The sequence below is a fragment of the Ambystoma mexicanum genome, chromosome 8 (assembly GCF_040938575.1).
Source record: "Ambystoma mexicanum isolate Mex_15411 chromosome 8, UKY_AmexF1_1, whole genome shotgun sequence".
Lineage (NCBI taxonomy): Eukaryota > Metazoa > Chordata > Amphibia > Caudata > Ambystomatidae > Ambystoma > Ambystoma mexicanum.
This window is the reverse complement of record NC_090929.1, coordinates 649,066,094-649,083,607: the sequence shown is the minus strand read 5'-3', so window position 1 is coordinate 649,083,607 and position 17,514 is coordinate 649,066,094. Positions and strand designations below refer to the sequence as shown.

Here is a 17,514-nt window from a genome sequence, read left to right as displayed (position 1 = left end):
GGAACGCGAGGGCACTTCTTCTGAAACTCTAGGGCGTGCCCTTGGGCCAGGGCGTCCAGCACCCAACTGTCAGTGGAGATGGGACTCCCACACGCTGACAAACCTCGCCAGCCGGCCTCCCACCGGAGTGCTTCGGCGGGGGCCCGATCCCACGGTCGGTTCAATCTTGTTTGGAGGCCGCCTTGCCTCCTTGACCTCCCTGTCGACGACGGGCACCACCTGACTTGCCGCGTCCCCTGTAGGCTTCCTGGGACGAAGATCTTGCCGCTTGGCGGTACATGGAGGAGCCACTTCCGGATCCCTTGGAGGCACCTTGTCTGCCTCCGGAGCTCTGAAAGGACAGCCGTCATTGTTGGAACACTCCCAGGGCCCGGGCAGTCTCCGTGTCCGTCTTGATGGCCTGAAGGGACTCATCGACCGCCTTCCCAAACACGTTGTTCCCGTCGAAGGGCATGTCCAAAACCTTGGTTTGTACATCCTGGCGGAAATCCGTCGCCTTGAGCCATCCTTGTCTCAGGCAAACGCCGTTGCCCCGATGATGGAAACCGGTGTCGGCGATGTCCGTTGCCACCGTGATGGCGTGGTCCGAAGTAATCTCACCTTCCCGTAGCATTTCAAGGGCCTCAGCCCATTTGGCGTCTGGAAGGAAGTCCAACAGAGGGGCAATTTTGAACCACAACTCTGTCGTAGCAGGCTACGATAGCCAGGGCGTTGACCGCCTTGATAGTCATCGCTGCGGATGAGATGACCCGTCGTCCCATCGTGTCCAGCTTCCTGCCCTCGCCGTCCGGCAGGGCAGTTGATGTCGAGGCCGATGCCCCCCAGCTTTCTTCTTTGCCGCTGCCGAGATGACGGAATCCGGGGTAGGTTGCGCCCGAAGGCACAAGGGGGCAGCGTCGGGGACCCGGTACTTCTCGTACCGGTCCCATTTTGCCAGCGCCGTGGCAGGGTTCTTGAGGAGGGCGAGCCCCTCATGCCAGATGTCATCAAGAAGTGGTACGGCGAGGACCGTCTTCTTTTTAGCCTCGCGCCATTGGTAAAGGAACCCTTCCTTCTCTTCTGGGCAGAGCGGGAAGAGTTCGGATGCCCTGGAAGGGAATAGTTTCTTACCTGTAACTCCATTTCTCCAGCATTGGTATCTTTCATGGATTCACATGCTTAGAATATTCCCCGTCGTCAGACTGGGACCCCTCGGTACGCATATATAGCCTTTTCCAATAGGAAAACTTCCGACACTTTTGTGTCCTATCTACGTCCTTTTAGGACCCGCCTACGCATGCTCTGTAGGCCGTCCCCGTATAAGAGGCCCGCCCCTGCGGTTCCCCTTCAGATTTCGGCCCCTCCAAAGTAGGAAGGGTTAAATTTATCAATCAAATACATTACATTCCGGGGAGGTTGGCGGGCGCATGTGAATCCATGAAAGATACCAATGCTGGAGAAATGGAGTTACAGGTAAGAAACCATTTCCTTCTCCAGCATTGGATCTTTCATGGATTCACATGCTTAGAATAGATTGTATAGCAGTAACACTTGAGACGGCGGTGAGAATGTAATGTAATATACCCTCAACATACTACACAATGCATATGTACAGTAGGAATAAGTTACCTCATATAACCTTACCCACATAAAATAAACTGTCATTAAAAAGGTAGACAACAGATTCTCCACAGCGTGGAGCTTACCTTACTGAAACAGATGGCGCAGGACAGCTCTTCCCATCTGCACCTCGTCCGCATGCTGCCTGGCAAGGCAGTAGTGGCGGGTAAACGTGTGGGGCACTGACCATGCCGCAGCTTGGCATATGTCCGTCAACGGAATTCCTGCCCATAAAGCTGTTGAGGAGGACATCGATCTTGTAGAATGGGCTCTAGGATGTCCTTGCAGTGGCCTTCCGGCCTTAGAGTGACAAAACGCAATCGTTGATGAGACCCATCGAGCCAATCCTTGTTTAGAAATTGCTTTTCCTCTCGTCGACGGACCACATGCGACGAACAGTTGTCTAGTAGACCTGAATTCCTGTGTACGATGTAGCAATAATTTCAGAGCCCTCTTAACGTCCAGGGTATGAAGAGCTTTTTCTTCTGCCGATGATGGTGTGGCGAAGAAAGTAGGGAGAACAATGGACGAGTGTTTGTGATACACTGTCAGAACTTTTGGGACGAACATAGGATTAGTTGCTAGGACTACTTTGTCCTTAAAGAATCTTAGGTATGGCGGGTCTACGACCAGCGCTTGGAGTTCCAAGATTCTTCTAGCTGATGTGATAGCAATCAAGAATGCCAACTTCCACTAAATGAATTTTATGTCGGACGTGGCCATAGGCTCAAAAGGCGGTTTCATTAAGCCTGCCAACACTGTGTTGAGACTCCAAGTCGGGGGGAAACGTTTTTCCGGGGGAAAAGCTCGAAATAAACCCCTCATGAAGTGTTTTACAAGTCTGTCGCTAAATAGAGGAGACGACTGCCTTTTCCTTGTGAACCTCGAGATGGCCGCCAGGTGCACCTTTATCGTTGTGAAGGATAATCCCCTCTCCGCCAAGAGGAGCAGGTAAGGTAGAACTTGTTCCGGCGTCACCGACAATGGTTGTAGGCCCTGTTGTCCCCTACACCATTAAAGAACCTCCGCCACTTATAGGAGTAGGATTTGTTTGTAGAAGGGGCTCTAGCCGCCTGCAGAATTTTTTGACAATCCTCCGAAACGTCTAAAGCACCGAACTCCGAAAAGTCAGGAGCCAGGCTGTAAGGTTGAGACTGTCCGGGTCGTGATGCCACACCGTGCCCTTGTCCCGGGATAGAAGGTTCGGGACTTTCGGAAACCCTAAGGGATGTTCCAGTGACAGGTGAAGCAGGTCGGAGACCACGGTTGCCTTGGCCAGTATGGTGTCACTAGAATTACCCGGCAATTGTATCTGCGTATCCACTGTATTGTCCTCCGTATGAGGGGGAACGGGGGAAAAGCATAGAGGAACATGTCCGTCCATGGGAAGGAGAATGCCTCCCCCCTGGAGCCCTCCAGAGGCCATCTGCTTGCGAATTGCTCGCATTTTTTGTTGTCTTTGGTCGCAAACACTTTCATCAGGTGAACTGTGTCCATTTCCCACTCGTGTATCTGGGCCATGCTTCTGCTGAGGGAGTCTGCTTGGGAGTTCCTCACTCCTGGAAGGTGATGAGCCACGATGGAAATTTCGTACTTTAATGCCCAATGCCATGTTTTCTCGGCTTCTATGGAAAGAGTTCTTGATCGCGTCCCTCCTCGTTTCCTCAGATAAAACATGGCCGTTGTATTGTCGGTCAGTATTCGTACTCGCGAGCCCTTGATGTGTGGTAGGAATGCCTTCAAGGCCCATCATACTGCTCTGAGCTCTAACACGTTTATGTGTAGGAGTGACTCCGTTGGAGACCAGCGACCTTGCGTTTGGAGAGCACCCATGTGAGCTCCCCATCCGGTTAGGGACGCATCCGTGACTATGGTTCGCTGAAACTCCGGCTCCTGTAGGGGTACGCCGTTGTTCAGATTGTGGAAACTCTGCCACCACTGAAGGGTCCGAAGAAGCTTGTCGTCGTCGATGGTTATCTTGTCTGACCACGATCCTTGAGCCTGCGTCCATCGGTCCGCGAGGAATTCCTGGACTGGCCTCATGAATAGGCGACAGTTTTCCACCAGATGGATGCAGGATGCCATGGCCCCTAGGACCGAAACATATTTTCTCACTGAGATCTTGGTGTTTCGCCGAAGTCTGCATGCTTGTTGATTGAGTCTTGAGGTTCTGTCGAGAGAAGGTTTCACTAGCCCCAACTGGGTCTCAAACTGTGCCCCCAGGAATACCAGCGATCTCGATGGCTGCAGAGAGGATTTTTCGAAGTTTATGGCGAATCCCAGCTGTTGTAGAAGCTGCATGTTGGCTTGTAAACTTGTGTTGGTCGACGCTGGGGAGGATCCCCTTACCAGCCAGTCGTCGAGGTATGGGTATACACCTGGTGGCCTTGCTTCCTTAGCCAGGCCGCTACTGGAGCCAGGCATTTCGTGAACGTTCTGGGGGAGGTCTTGAGCCCAAAAGGAAGAACCGTGAATTGGTAGTGAGTCCGCCCTATTACAAATCTTAGGAATTTCCTGTGTTTCCGACACATTGGAATATGGAAATACGCGTCCTGTAAATCCAGGGACGCTAGAAACTCCCCCTCTTGAACGGCGCGGATCACTTCCTGCAGAGTGAGCATCTTGAATTTTAGGCTCTTTAAAGACTTGTTGAGATCGCGTAAGTCTAAAATGGGACGCCATTTGCCGTTCGGCTTTTTTACGACGAAATATCTTGAGTAGACTCCTTGACCTCTCTGTGATGTTGGAACTAATTCTATCACGCCCTTTGCTAACATGAGTGTTACCTCTTGTTGCAGTATCTTCAGATGGGAATGAGCGGTGAACGCAGGTGGAATTTGCGGAGGATTTGTAGAGTGTGTCAGTTTCTTATAGTATCCAGCACCCATTGATCCATCGTTATTCGTTCCCATTCGTCGACATATGCTGAAACTCTTCCCCCCAGAACGGTGTGTTGTATGTCACTGCTGATCTTTATTTTGCTTGTCTCTCGACGACAACGGATATGATGGTCTTTTCCTGGAAGTCTGGAAGTTCCGGCGACGGTTTGCCGTTTGGGAGGCACGTCTGTATCCCTGGGAGGGGTAAGCTGATCTGCCAAAGGATCTGTCTCCAGATGCAGAGAATCTTGAATTACCTGAAGCCCCTCTAAAGGGACGAAAAGACTTGTAGTTTCTGCCACTCTGGAGGGCACCCAATGAACGTGCCGTGTCCGAGTCCTCTTTCATTCCCTTTAGGGCTTCGTCCACCTTCTCACCGAAAAGAAGGTCTCCCTCAAAGGGCATATCTAAAACTTTGTATTGTACTTCTGGCCTGAAGTAGGTACACTTAAGCCATGACTGTCGACGTAATACGACCCCATTATTGACTTGCTTGAAGCCTGACTCAGCGAGGTCCACCGCAATGTTTATTGCGTAATTTGAGGCTTCCTCACCTTCTCGGACGAGTAACATCGCTGCCTTCCTATGCTCTTCTGGAAGATGATCAAGCAACAGAGCTAGCCTGTGCCACATCTCCCTATTGTATCTGGCAACAATTGCCAGAGAGTTTGCGGCCTTTACTGTGGTCGCTCCCACGGATAGCACTTTTTTGCCGAAGGCATCTTGGCGTCTCGCTTCGTTCTCATGAGTCGTCGTGCACTTGTGCTGGGCCTTCGCCTTCCTCACCGCTGCCGCCGACACCACCGAGTCTGGCGTTGTTTGGGAGGATAAACACTTGGGGGTAGACTCTGGAGCCTTAAACTTTTTTTCCAGGCATCCTTTCACTGCCGGCTCTGAAAACGGGTGACGCATTGTCTGCAACCCCTCCTTCCATACATGGTCTAGTATTGGTATCGAGAACACAGACCTTCTCTTACCATGTGGTCGAACAAAAAAAAAACAGTCCTTTTTCTGTTCTTCCTGGGACAAACCAAATTCTTTGCATGCCTTCTCCATCATAGAATGGAATGACGCAATGTCGTCCGGAGGGGACGGGTGAGCTGGGCTTCTAGGGGTTTCCAACTCCACCTCTGACTCCCAGGTTGGATCCCTGGAGGGGGATGATGAGATATTCGACATGGCTCCCCTGTCAGACTCCGAATCTGGCAGCTCACCTTCCTCTTGCGCCAGTGCTGAGATTGGCGTGCGTAGGTGCGTCGGTTGACGGGACGGGCCCGGCTCATCGACGGGTGACTGTGGCAGGTTTGCCTGAGGTAGTCTCTGGTCCAACGACTAACGACTGAAGCGTGGACAGAATTTCCAACGACAAAACAGATTGAGGATTGATAAGAGGGGCAGATACAGGTGTAACGGATCCCCTCGTCGACGACTTGTCAGCCACTCGTAGCCCTAGGTCTGCTGGCCCAGCTATTCTCTCATTCTCGTCCTCCGAGGACAGCAACACAGCCTGTTCTTGTAGTAAAGTATCCGGGAGGGTCGGATCAAAAACTTCAGGCCTCCAGGCCGCCTGTAGAACCCCCGTCGACGAGGCCATCGTCGACGTAGGTGGGACGGTGGATGCCACCTGCGTAAGTGGCAGGGTGGAGGCCGATGACTGGGCCGCCGTCGACGACGGTGACTTAGCAGGTGGTTTTGGCGGTCCCGTCTTTTCCACACTTGACTTGCTTTTACTCGACTCGTGGTCGATCTATGATGATCGCCCGAAGAGGATTTCCTTTCCTTTTCATGCTTTTTTGTTGATGATTTCTTTGACGAGGAGTCTCTAGTTGAGTGACTTCCAGACGACTCTTTTTCCGTCGGTCGAGATTTCTTCGCCGGTGGTTCCGACGAGGTAGCGCGGCGTGATGTTTTCGCCGATTGTGTGGAGCCTACCTCCGAAGGGGGGTATGCCCCCGCTCCATCATTCAGCCATGCCACCAGTCGTCGACTGCGGTCTTTGAGGGTTTTTTGAGCAAACCCTTTGCATATGTCGCAGTTATCAGCCGAATGATGAGGGTGGAGGCAATATATACAATCCATATGTCCGTCCCCCTCGTAAACTTTTTTCACGCCGGACGTCGCGCATGGGCGGAACAGCACTTTTCCTGACACGGAGGACATTTTCTGTACTCAAATTCCAATAATGCAACCTTGTGCAAAATAGTAAGACAACGCGAGGAGATCCCACTACTTTGGAGACGGTTGAAATCTGAAGGGGAACCGCGGGGGCGGGCCTCTTATACGGGGACGGCCTACGGAGCATGCGTAGGTGGGTCCTAAAAGGACGTAGATAGGAAAACTTCCGACACTTTTGTGTCCTATTGGAAAAGGCTATATATGTGTACCGAGGGGTCCCAGTCTGACGACGGGGAATATTCTAAGCATGTGAATCCATGAAAGATCCAATGCTGGAGAAATCAAGGCATGAAAGGATCCAATCTCGTCAGACGGGGACGCCCGAGCAGGGGGCAACGGGGGACACGTCCCGTCGTCGCCTCCGTCGTCATCTGTACCCGTCGTAGCCGTGTCCGTGCCTGTATCCCCGTGGGTAGTAGACCGGGGGGGGGAGGCAGAGCAGGCCGCAGAGGTGGGAGAGGTGGCGTAGGATGCGTCCTCTTCTTATGCGGTGGACTTTCTGAAGGTCCCGGCTCCAGTACCCCGTCGGGTCTGGCTCAGGTACCTCCGTCAGGGGGAGGGGGCAACCTTGTCCTCATCTCCGAGCATAAGGACTGAATCGCTGACAAAATGGCTGCCAAAGTGTCCTGGGGCACCGGAACCTCGTCGGCGACACCGTCGCTCTCGTCGTCGCCTTCGTCGGGATCCCTCCCGATGGGCTGGGCCTCTTCCACGACTTCGATTAGCTCTTCAGAGGTCTTGTCCGTATCCACGATGGCCACCTGCCCCTCCCCCCACCTTTTCCAATGAGGACTTCATGGGGGTCTTCTCAATGGGCCTGAAAGACAACTCCCTTCGTGGTTGCAGGGAGACTCTAGGTCCTGAGGTCGCCTCCACTGGCGTAACCTCCACAGGCTGAGCCAGGGCCGCTGCAACATCCTCAATCGAGGTCTTGGCAGGGTGAATTAAGGCCAGCGTCACCTTCTGTACGCCTGGGGCCTTCACCTTGGGGGGAGGGTCCGAGCCTCACTCCCCCTCTGCCGGAATCTTCGAGATCAACCGGGGCCTCTCCAGAAGCTTTGCCGGGTTCTCGGACTTCCTCTTACCCGAGCCACAGCGTTTGCTTGTGGTTGATGGCCCCGGGGTGGATGCGCCCTGCCTGGCAGCCAAAGAGCCCGACCGTTCGGCGCTCCCGGTGCCCGCGGACTCGCAGTGCTTGGCCTTTTGTTGGGCCCCCGTCGCCGGGGCGCCCTCACAGGACTTAGAAGACCACTCAGACTTCTTTTTCTTCTTCTCGCCTGACGGGCTCTTCCCTTCCAGCCAGTTGGCAAGACTGAGGTGGCGATCCTTCATGGTCCGCTCCGGCATGGTCCCACAAAACGCACAGTCCTTCTCTGTGTGCCTCTTCTCCTCATGGAGACAGAGGCATAACGAATGCTCGTCCTCCTTGAAAACATTCTGAAGCTGGCATCCAGGGCAGGTCCTGAACAGCTTCCAGGGCGTCGAGCTTCCTTTCTCCTGGACCATGTCCAGGGTAGGCCTCGGAACTTCTGGAATCCTCCAAAAGCATAACTCGACGAAATCTTCACCCTTTAGGGGCGTAGAAAATTCCGAAACGGATCCCCGCTGATCGGATGTAGAAACGGTGGAGCTTGAGGCTCTATTTAACCGAAAAATCTCCTGAAAAAGCACGAAAACGCAGCAAAAGCTCGAGAGCTACAGCACGAGGACTCCCAACACTTGAACGCGCGGTAAAAATATGAGGATGGCTGCCAGAGGCGGGGCTTAGGGAGAGGGCAGTCACTGGCTGGGGGCAGTATGACCCAGAGACCAGTGATTGGTTACTACCAAGAAAGACAGATCAGAAACGATACTGATTTTTCTTCTATACCGAGGATTCCCCGGCCTGACGGGGAATATTCATGAGCATGTGAATCCATGCCAGACCCCATTCTGGAGAAGTATTTATTATTGCTACAGTGTACTGTGTGGTGTATTCTATTTATGTGTTTATGTACTATGGTACCAGCCCACCCTTCCTCGGGGTGAAGCCCGACTGCTCAGCTCCATCACCCATTCAGAGAGGCTAGGTCTAATTTGGTAGGCACCCAGTCATTGCCCTCCAAATAGGTCTCTTTACACTCAACAAAAGGTTGTGGAAAAGCCACGCAAGCAGTTGCCATTACCATACATTTTCTAACATCAAGTACAAGAAGGCCCCAGTATTCTGCAGCAGTTCCCAGGAATAGTACAGGGATCGAAATACCTGAGAGCTATTTAACCTGTAATTGAAGCCTAAGAGGCATGTTAGAGTGACAGACTACACACAGGAGATAATTTTGACTCCATCATGCACTATACAAAATTGTACCTATGCGACTAAATGCATGTTTGGAAAAAGTCAACAGCGCATTGGGAAGACATTCAAAGCATAGTGTGTCATATACAATTGACAGTGTGGTAGTCAGATTGGCAGCACACTGGGTACTAATATCTCATTTTTCTCCAGAAAAAGCCATTGTGGCGGATGTAGTGAACGGTGCTTTTGCTCATGCACATCAGACCGTATTTCAATCACTACAGTAAAACAGAAGAAAAAATAAATCTTAGCGCCAACTATATTAGAGCAAAATTAGAGAAACTTACAAGTCCCTGTATTGATCAAAAGCATTGTTTGCTTCCACTTCGAGTTTGCGTAAGCGTGCAGAGGGCATTGCACCATCTTCCAGTGGAGGATCATACTTGTTACTCCAAGGGGACCTTCAAAATCAAAATAGGAGAATTATAATATTGCAACACAAACCTGGACTAAAACACAGGCATTATGTGAGTACGCACAGCAGTCAACAGCTAAGCCAATGTGCCTATCAGATCCACAAACAGCAATGCTGCCAGAGCATGTGTGCCCAGTTAAAGCAATGAAAATTGTACATTTTTAATAATGCCAAGAGTGTAGGTCTGCATCTGGAGCAGGCCCAGAGCTCGTAGCCGACTGCCAGGAGAAGCAAATGGCCAGCGCTAGTCCTACATAGACGGCAAGAAACGAGTAGGGAGGCGTCCTGCCGCTTGTTTTTAGATCTCTTTACCTATACATTTTGGTAAAGGGTGATTATTTAGCATGCAAAAATAGGATTTGACATCAGCTTTGTTACTTAGCTAACTGTCAAAGGATATTCTAAAAAGATGAGCAAAAGAGGCCCTTGGATTGCCACATTTTTTAATTTTCTTTTTAGGAAAAAAGAATTACTTAGTGCTAGTAGCTGCACAACATCATCTATGCAATTGATTTTACAAGAAGATGTATAGGTGTTTTTTAAGGTACATCGTTCGTCAAAATACATTCATTTTCTCATTTTTAGAAGTGCATTTGAGAAAGGAACAGAAAACAAACATATTTGTGGCAAACAACTTGAAAAATACAAAAAAATAATAATAAACAAATGAAAAAACCTTGAACCATCATTAACAAAGTTTTTTGTCTTAAGTAAATAATAAGTGCAAGACAATTGGTGTCTGTAAATTCTTAGGAAAACAGGGACCTAGTCTTTACTTAAGACAAAAAACTTTGAATTTGTATTTTGACGAACGATGTACTATTAGCTCTCAAGTCCTTCCACTTATTCATGAGCTTACCCTTCAGTTACACTACATAGACGGCAATGCACAGTGCTAGCCCCCAGAACACGCTTGGATTTAGTGATGCAACCCCAAAAACATCTATTGGAACCATTCCATAAACATCTATCAAGCTGAGCCTTAGGGATAGTTTATTTAGTGCTTGGGTACCCACCCTAATTACCATGACCATTTCTAGTGCCAAATGAGAACATAATCTGCTGAAAAAATGTGGGGCCTTTTAGCTTAGCTAGTCACCCTCCTCAAAGAATACAATCTAACAAATAATTAGAAAAGACTACATCACGTCTGTACATCACCGTTGGGAAGAGGGCATTGGAATAGGCAACATTGCATTAGTGTTCCTTTCTTTAGTCAATTAAAGCAGTACCAGGAAAGCCTGTCCAAAGTTAATATCCCCATAAATTGGAGTGTTTGGAAACCAGAGCAAGATCCAGTTGTCTGCTCCATATAGAATTCCCAGCTGTGAGGGCAGTGGCGAGCACAGGCTTGCTTGGAAGAGGTTTATTTATTATGCGCGCCAGACCCTAGGCTATCAGGACGCAGGAGGTAAGAAGGCATACAGCTTGGTTACAAATGTTAGTGGTTACAGTGGTTACAGCAGTGTAAAATGACATTTAATTTAACATCTAATCTAACAAGCATAGGATATACAGAGTAAATACAATGAAGCGTAAAATATTGAATATACATACAATATATTAAACAATAGGATACATGCAGATATGTACATGTGAGGTGTAAAGCAGGGAGGTTATTTACAATAGTAGTCTGAGGGTTTATTTATCATTCTCTAGGAACCATTTGATCAAATTCTGCCTGAATTTGGTTAAGGTTTGGTCCATTCTCAGTGAGGTAGGTAATGAGGGATCTATGTAATCACTGCGCCGCCCATAACTGCGACGGCCGAAATGTCGACACCAGTTACGGCGCGGCACAGTGATCATATAGATCACTGTGCCCGCTTCCCCGGCCTGATTTTCCCTTCCGACCCCCCCAACCCCTTCCATCTCCCACAACTTACCGTTTACGGTAGCACACCTGTGTGTGCCGACTGCACCCTGCTATTCCTACGGCATCAGCTCATCCCACTAACTTAGGTTAGAGCTGACGCCACAGGGTGCTTTTCTTTTTTATTTTTCTTTCGTGTCCCCCGCTTACCAAAATGGTAAGCGGGGGGACACCCCCGCGACCCCCGACTCCCGTTACGGCATCCAAGCAGAGCGGGGGACACCCCTGCAACCCCCGCTCTGCTTGGGCGCAGTAAATCTAGCCCTCATTTTGTGCGCCCCCAAAGTCGCAGTAACTGCAGGGGCGCACACATGAGGGCGACATTTTTGTACGATTCCAGTAATGAGTACCACTGTTGAGCTGATTTGACTGGGAAGCTAGTGCCTTCAATAGTGGACAATTTAAAGCGGGGCACCTGAAGGCAATTGAAATTGACTAGTCTCGTAGGTCTGAGGTTTTTCTGGAAATCCTATCAGATAGCGTGGTGCCTTATTGTTTAGGCATTTACGGATAAGGGATGCTGTTTTAGTTAATTTCTTCATATGTTGATAGCCACTTAAATTTCCTTGTTTCAGAAATGTGTTCTTTCCTTAAAATGCTGAGAGCAGCTCTAAGGGTGTTATTTTGGAGTATCTGTATTTTATTTATAATGTACTTGTTAGCACCGATGTATAATGCGTTGCAATAATCGAGTTTAGATAAAATGAGAGCTCTAGCTAAGATCATGCAACTGTTAGATCAAAGGAATTGTTTACCAGCTCTGATTAATTGTGTATGCTGTAGATGAGGCTAGAGTATTTACGTGTTAAGTGAATGTTACGGTTGAATCCAAGTAAAAACCTAAAGTTTTTACTTCTTTGGCAACCATGATAGAGTTTCCGTCAATAATAAAGGATGAGTAATCAGGGCTAAGTCTAGTAAGATGAGATGCAGTGCCCAGAATGATGAGCTCTATTTTGTCATCGTTCAGGCAGAGGCCATGGGTAGCCATCCATGCCTGAACGATGCTGCAAATTCCATTCACCAAGGCCAAATCCTCTTTGTAATCCCCAGTAAGTGGTAGGAGGATCTGGTTATCATCTGCATAGTTAGTGTAGGTGATACCCAGATGATCAAGATAATGAAAGAGGGGTTTGGTGAAACACATGATCCTTGGGGCACCCCACAAGTAATGGAAATAGTGTCTGCAGATGGCGAGAAGACCCTCATAGTTCTGTCACTGAGGAAGGACTGTATCCATACTATGGCCTCCTTGGAGAAATGGGCTGCTGAGTCCAGGTGGCTGCATAAGACTTTGTGGTCCACCAAGTCAAATGCAGCCGAGAGGTCGAGAAGGAGTAATGCTAATTTTCCATTGTCTCTTAATTTATCTATTTGAGCTTTAAGATCGATTAGTGCGGTTTCTGTGCCATGTAATGGCCGGAAACCAGACTGGCGAGAACCTAGAAGTTGGTTAAGTTCTAGGAAGTTCTGAATTTGGATATATGCTACCTTGTCTAAGATTTTCAACAGGAATGGCACTATGGTGATGGGCCTGTAATTTGTTGGTATGGAAGGGTCTAAAGTTTGTTTCTTTAGGAGTGGGAGTACACCATATTCTTTGAGGTTGCAGGGAATGGTGCTGGATGTGAAGGAGGCATTGATAAGTTTAGTAACGAAAGGTGCTAGATCTCTGGCAGTGTCCTTGATCAATTGTGCTGGGCATTGGTCACCCTTGCAATTTGGTGGTTTGAGACCCACTATAACTTTCTCAACCTCTATAATAGAGTGGTTGGAGAAGTTAAATTGGGTGAGGTTTTTAGTTTTGGTCAGAGGTATTTTGTTAGGTGTCGTTGAGGTTAGTGAGGCTTTCTTTTGGGCTATTTTATTCTGAAGGTTAGAGACTTTGTTGACTAGAGCATGCTGAATGTCAGAGCACCATGTTTCTTTTTTGGCACAGTTATCTTGTGCTAAAATGGGGTTTCTAATGCTTTTAAAATAGTAAAGAGCGCCTTCATACTAGAAATAGCTTGCGTGATTCTTTTGCTGCAAGTTTGTTTTGCCAAGAGGATGTTGTCCTTATATTGGGATGAGATATTGACCACATTTGTTTTGTTTTCTGCAGTGGGGTGTAGTTTCCAGGCAATTTCGCACTCTTATCTAATCTTAAGTTTTTCAGATGGGGAGTTGTTAAGGTGACTTTTAGGGTTACTGTTTTAGTTTTAATGGGGCGGTGTTATCAAGATTTGTGGTCATAGCTTTGTTATATTTGACAAATAGGCTAGGATCTGTATTGTCGGGTAGTGAATTGAGAATAGGCCGGATATGGGGGGAGGAGTTTGTCTGCTGTGATATTTTTCTTGTTTCTAGTTAGTGTAGGAGGGGCAAGAGGTAACTGTAAGGTACGTCTTTTAGTTACCAATGTGAAAGATATCAGGTGTGGTCTGTCCAGATTTGGGATGGAGGCGATAGACACATTACAGTTATGATCTGCAACCCAGTCGAGAATTCTCCCTTTGTTACGAGTAGGTGCATTCACTCACTGGGTGAATGCAAGTTATGTCAGGATGTTGGCTACAGAGGTGGCCTGATGATCATTAGTGTCATTAAATCCTAAATTGAGTTCTCCTAACAATAAGGTTTGTGATGCATCTTTTAAATTCTTGGATAGAACAGTGGAAAGGTCTTAGTTGAAGTTATCCAGGGTGTCTGTATATGAGATGAATGTTCAAGGTTTGAGAATTGGCAGTGGGGAGGTTCAAAAAAAAAAAAAAAAAAAAAAAAAAAGAGAATTGGCAGTGGGTATTTTGATTGACATGGATTCACATGATTTGATATTAGGCGAGGAGGTTATTCTCATGGAGAGATTAGATGTTGCAATGATGGCTAATCCACTGTCTCGAGCTTCGCCTCTAAAAGCTCGAAGGATAGTAGTCAACGGGTAACGCTAGGGTCAGCGCAGGGCTTGCTGCCTCGTGTATCTAGGATTCTGTATTAGCAATGAAGTCGTAGTCTTCTGCTAGGATAACTTCAGCTATATCTGTTGCAGGACCTAAGGATCTTGCATTTATTAGGGCTCCTTTAAGGTTAGGTGCAGGCTTACCTGGAAGAGGTGAAGGGGTACTGGAAGGGGCATGTGAGCAAGTGGAAGTCCTAGGTCTTTTTGAATGGGACTTTGTGTTAAGAGTGGGACTTGTCTTTGAAATAGGTATGTGAGATACTTTAATTCTGTAGTGGTCTGAGTGACCTCATATCTGGTAAGTGGTTAGAATATTTTAGGCAGCCGTGTCCGGAGTCTAGAGGCGATTGAGGAGAAACAGTGTAAAACCATCAAAAACAATCACCTGTATGAGTCGCCATCTCTGTTGTAGTCACACAATAAGTAGTCCTTGCCCACCACCTTATCTCGGGCAATCTTCAAAGGCTGGTCCACAGAGGAGAGGAGGTCTTCGCAGAGGCTGGGGACCTATCAAGAGAAATGGTTGGAGTAAATAAGGGTTTCGAAATTCTCTGAACAGGCAATCTGCTGCATTGTAATGGCTGATAATGGATGAGAAGATGGAATTCATACATTTAATTTGGACATAGCTTAACACTGACAGCCGTATGAAGAAGAATGCTCAGAACAGTATGTTCGAACTGACTCAGCACAGTGCTGTTAGAATACTGTAAAAGCACTACATTTGCACACATAATAGCTAGGATTATGCATGTAATGAGGCTAAAGCTTGGAACAGGTGGGAAAGGAGACAAACATAGAACAGTAAAACAGGTCTGCACAATAAGGCTGTGGAAGATGCAAGACATTTATCAAGGCTAGGGCTCAGAAAAAGCAAAGGCATCGTAAGGAGACTGAACCTTAATTTCTGTATTAGGTTTATGTGCAAAGGCTGGACAATTTAAAGGAAACAGAAGATAATCTTGCAACAAGAATTGATTTTGATAAACACTGAACAAGTGCTGGATGCAGACAAAATAAATGCAAAGCCGGATCCAAAAAAGCCAACTACTGGTGCAAGGTTGCCAGCTTGGCCCATCGAATCCCACTTGTTTGTACCGGCCCTGACAATGGACAATTCAGAGCCTGAACAACATCTGGGGGTGGAGGCCATATGCCCCTCGCTTTTTTAGGATGTGACCAGATGTACTTGTGTTGCCATTTTCACCCAGCAAAACTCCACCATGTGACATCTGGTGGGCATGAATATTGAGGGCAGACTTGCCCCTCACAACAATGTAAACTATTGTTTAAGTGGGCCTTCTAGCACGCTATTCTGTCTCCCACTCAGTTTTTCTCAACGTTTTCGTGGGTAGGTCTAGTGCGTCAAAATGAGTAAAAGTATCAGGTGTGAAGAGCCGGTTCGTGGGTAAAGAGTTAATGCTAGGATGGGGTCAGTTTGCCTTGCAATCATAACCCCAAATTAATTTGGACATTCAAAGTCTCTGGTAGTCCGTTGGCTTCAGATGTGGTCGACTTTCTCCAAAGACTCCATGTAATATGTGGCTGCGTGATGCCCCAGCTCACCTATGCAAGGGACCTACAACATTCAAAAAGGTGGAGGCAGTCGCATTAGGGACAGCCTGCCACTTCAAATACTATTCACCAACTTCACATGCCCGACCAGATGTGTGGATTGGGAGCAGACAATCGCAAAACCCAGTTTCTGGCCGTTTTTAAAGCAGAGACCAGAAGTCAAAGGCTCGCCTACCACAAAAGTGCATGCCTGTAAATGTCCGACCTCAAGAGCTAGGTAAATGGCCCAAAACAAAAAAAAAAGCAAAAAGAATAGGTCTGGTCCCACAATGCGGAGCTCTTTCGAGTACATGCTACTCAAAAAATCATTACAGAGGGGAACAAAAGTGCACAAGCTTATTAAGAGCACATCACAAAAGTAACTGCAATGTAACAAGGAAAGGTTAAACTGACAAAGTATAGAAACTCATTTTAAGGTGGCTTGTGAAAATAAAAGTACCTTCCATGCACTAGTAGACATAGGTACTGACCAGTGCACCCAAAACGAATTGAATGAACCAGGCGAGTGAGAAAAGGCCCTCAATTCAAGACAATCGGATCTTCAAGAGAAAAGTGGATATGCTGGGAAATCCACGTCAATGGAGGAAAGTTACAAAAAGAAAAGAGTGCCAACCGTGAAGGATGGCTTGCTACATGTGACATATTCTACTTCATGTAATATCACTTTATCAGATCACCCTTCGTAACAATGCATACAAACCTTGCTGAACAAATAAAATCGCATGCATTGAAACTAAACGAGTCACCGATTAAGAAATCAAATACTGAATGAAAAAAAATGGGGGGGAAACAAAACAATCTACCCGATTCAGTGTTACAATGGGAAGCTTTTATGCCTACAATAAAGGGGCATCCGAGGGAGAAGTCAACTTGACAGATTGAAAGATCGAAAAACGAGACGCTCCGAGACTTGAAGATTGAAAAGTATTTAATACAGGCTGCATAGAGGCATTTAGTCATGGAGTTAGAAAACAAAATGTATACTATTAATAGAGCTAAACTCACATTGATTAAAACTAAAAATGGATACGCACAGTAATAAGGCAGGCAAACGTTTGGCTTAGAAAGGTAGTGCGAATCCGGAACAATCATGCGAGTGGAATACAAAAGAAAGACTGTTGAAGTCTATGAAAAACTGCTTAATGTTTTAAAATCCAAGGTAGAAATTTTAAAAACTCCTACTTTGAGCATAGCAAATGAAGCCCTGATCCAGACTACTTTACTGGTATCTCTCTAAAGACATTTTAAAAAATGGCTAGATTTTATGCATAAGCTTTTTAATCAAACAATGGGCAGTGGGAGAAGTGCCTCAGGCTGTGGGAGAAGCAATTACAGTACTCCCCAAGCCCAGGAAAGGCAAGATGCCCCACTCTTCCTACTGTCCAACAGCCCATCTCACAGCAGACACTAAGCTATATGCACAAATCGTGGCCAGTCCTACTGAGTGCTCTAGTGTATAAGTGTCAGATCAATCAGGATTTGTTGCAAGGCAAGCGCCAGGCAATACAAGGAAAGGGATGAATGTGATGGAAATCCCACCAACATACTACCCTGCTTGCCATCGGTGCGGATGAAGCATCTAACCAGATCGAGATACTTCATCTTCAGGGAGTTCTAGGAAAGCTTGAGTTGGGCGACATTCCTGAAATATGCCTTTGTGCTGTATGCAGCCACTACAGCTAGGGCTGCCATAAATGGTTATCAATACGATTGGCTTACAGC

At 47.5% G+C, this 17,514-nt stretch overlaps 1 protein-coding gene across 4 annotated transcripts in view; it reads right to left on the bottom strand.

The window, feature by feature from the left end:
* Positions 1 to 17,514, bottom strand: part of CAPZB (capping actin protein of muscle Z-line subunit beta) — a 631,298-nt gene that overhangs the window by 320,847 nt on the left and 292,937 nt on the right. For all 4 annotated transcript variants that reach the window (XM_069610389.1, XM_069610387.1, XM_069610388.1 and 1 more), the window contains exons 3-4: positions 14,603 to 14,724; positions 9,279 to 9,392 (exon numbers count right to left, since the gene is read on the bottom strand). In XM_069610389.1, coding sequence (XP_069466490.1) covers positions 9,279 to 9,392; positions 14,603 to 14,724 — 236 coding nt within the window. The remainder of the gene's footprint in view (positions 1 to 9,278; positions 9,393 to 14,602; positions 14,725 to 17,514) is intronic.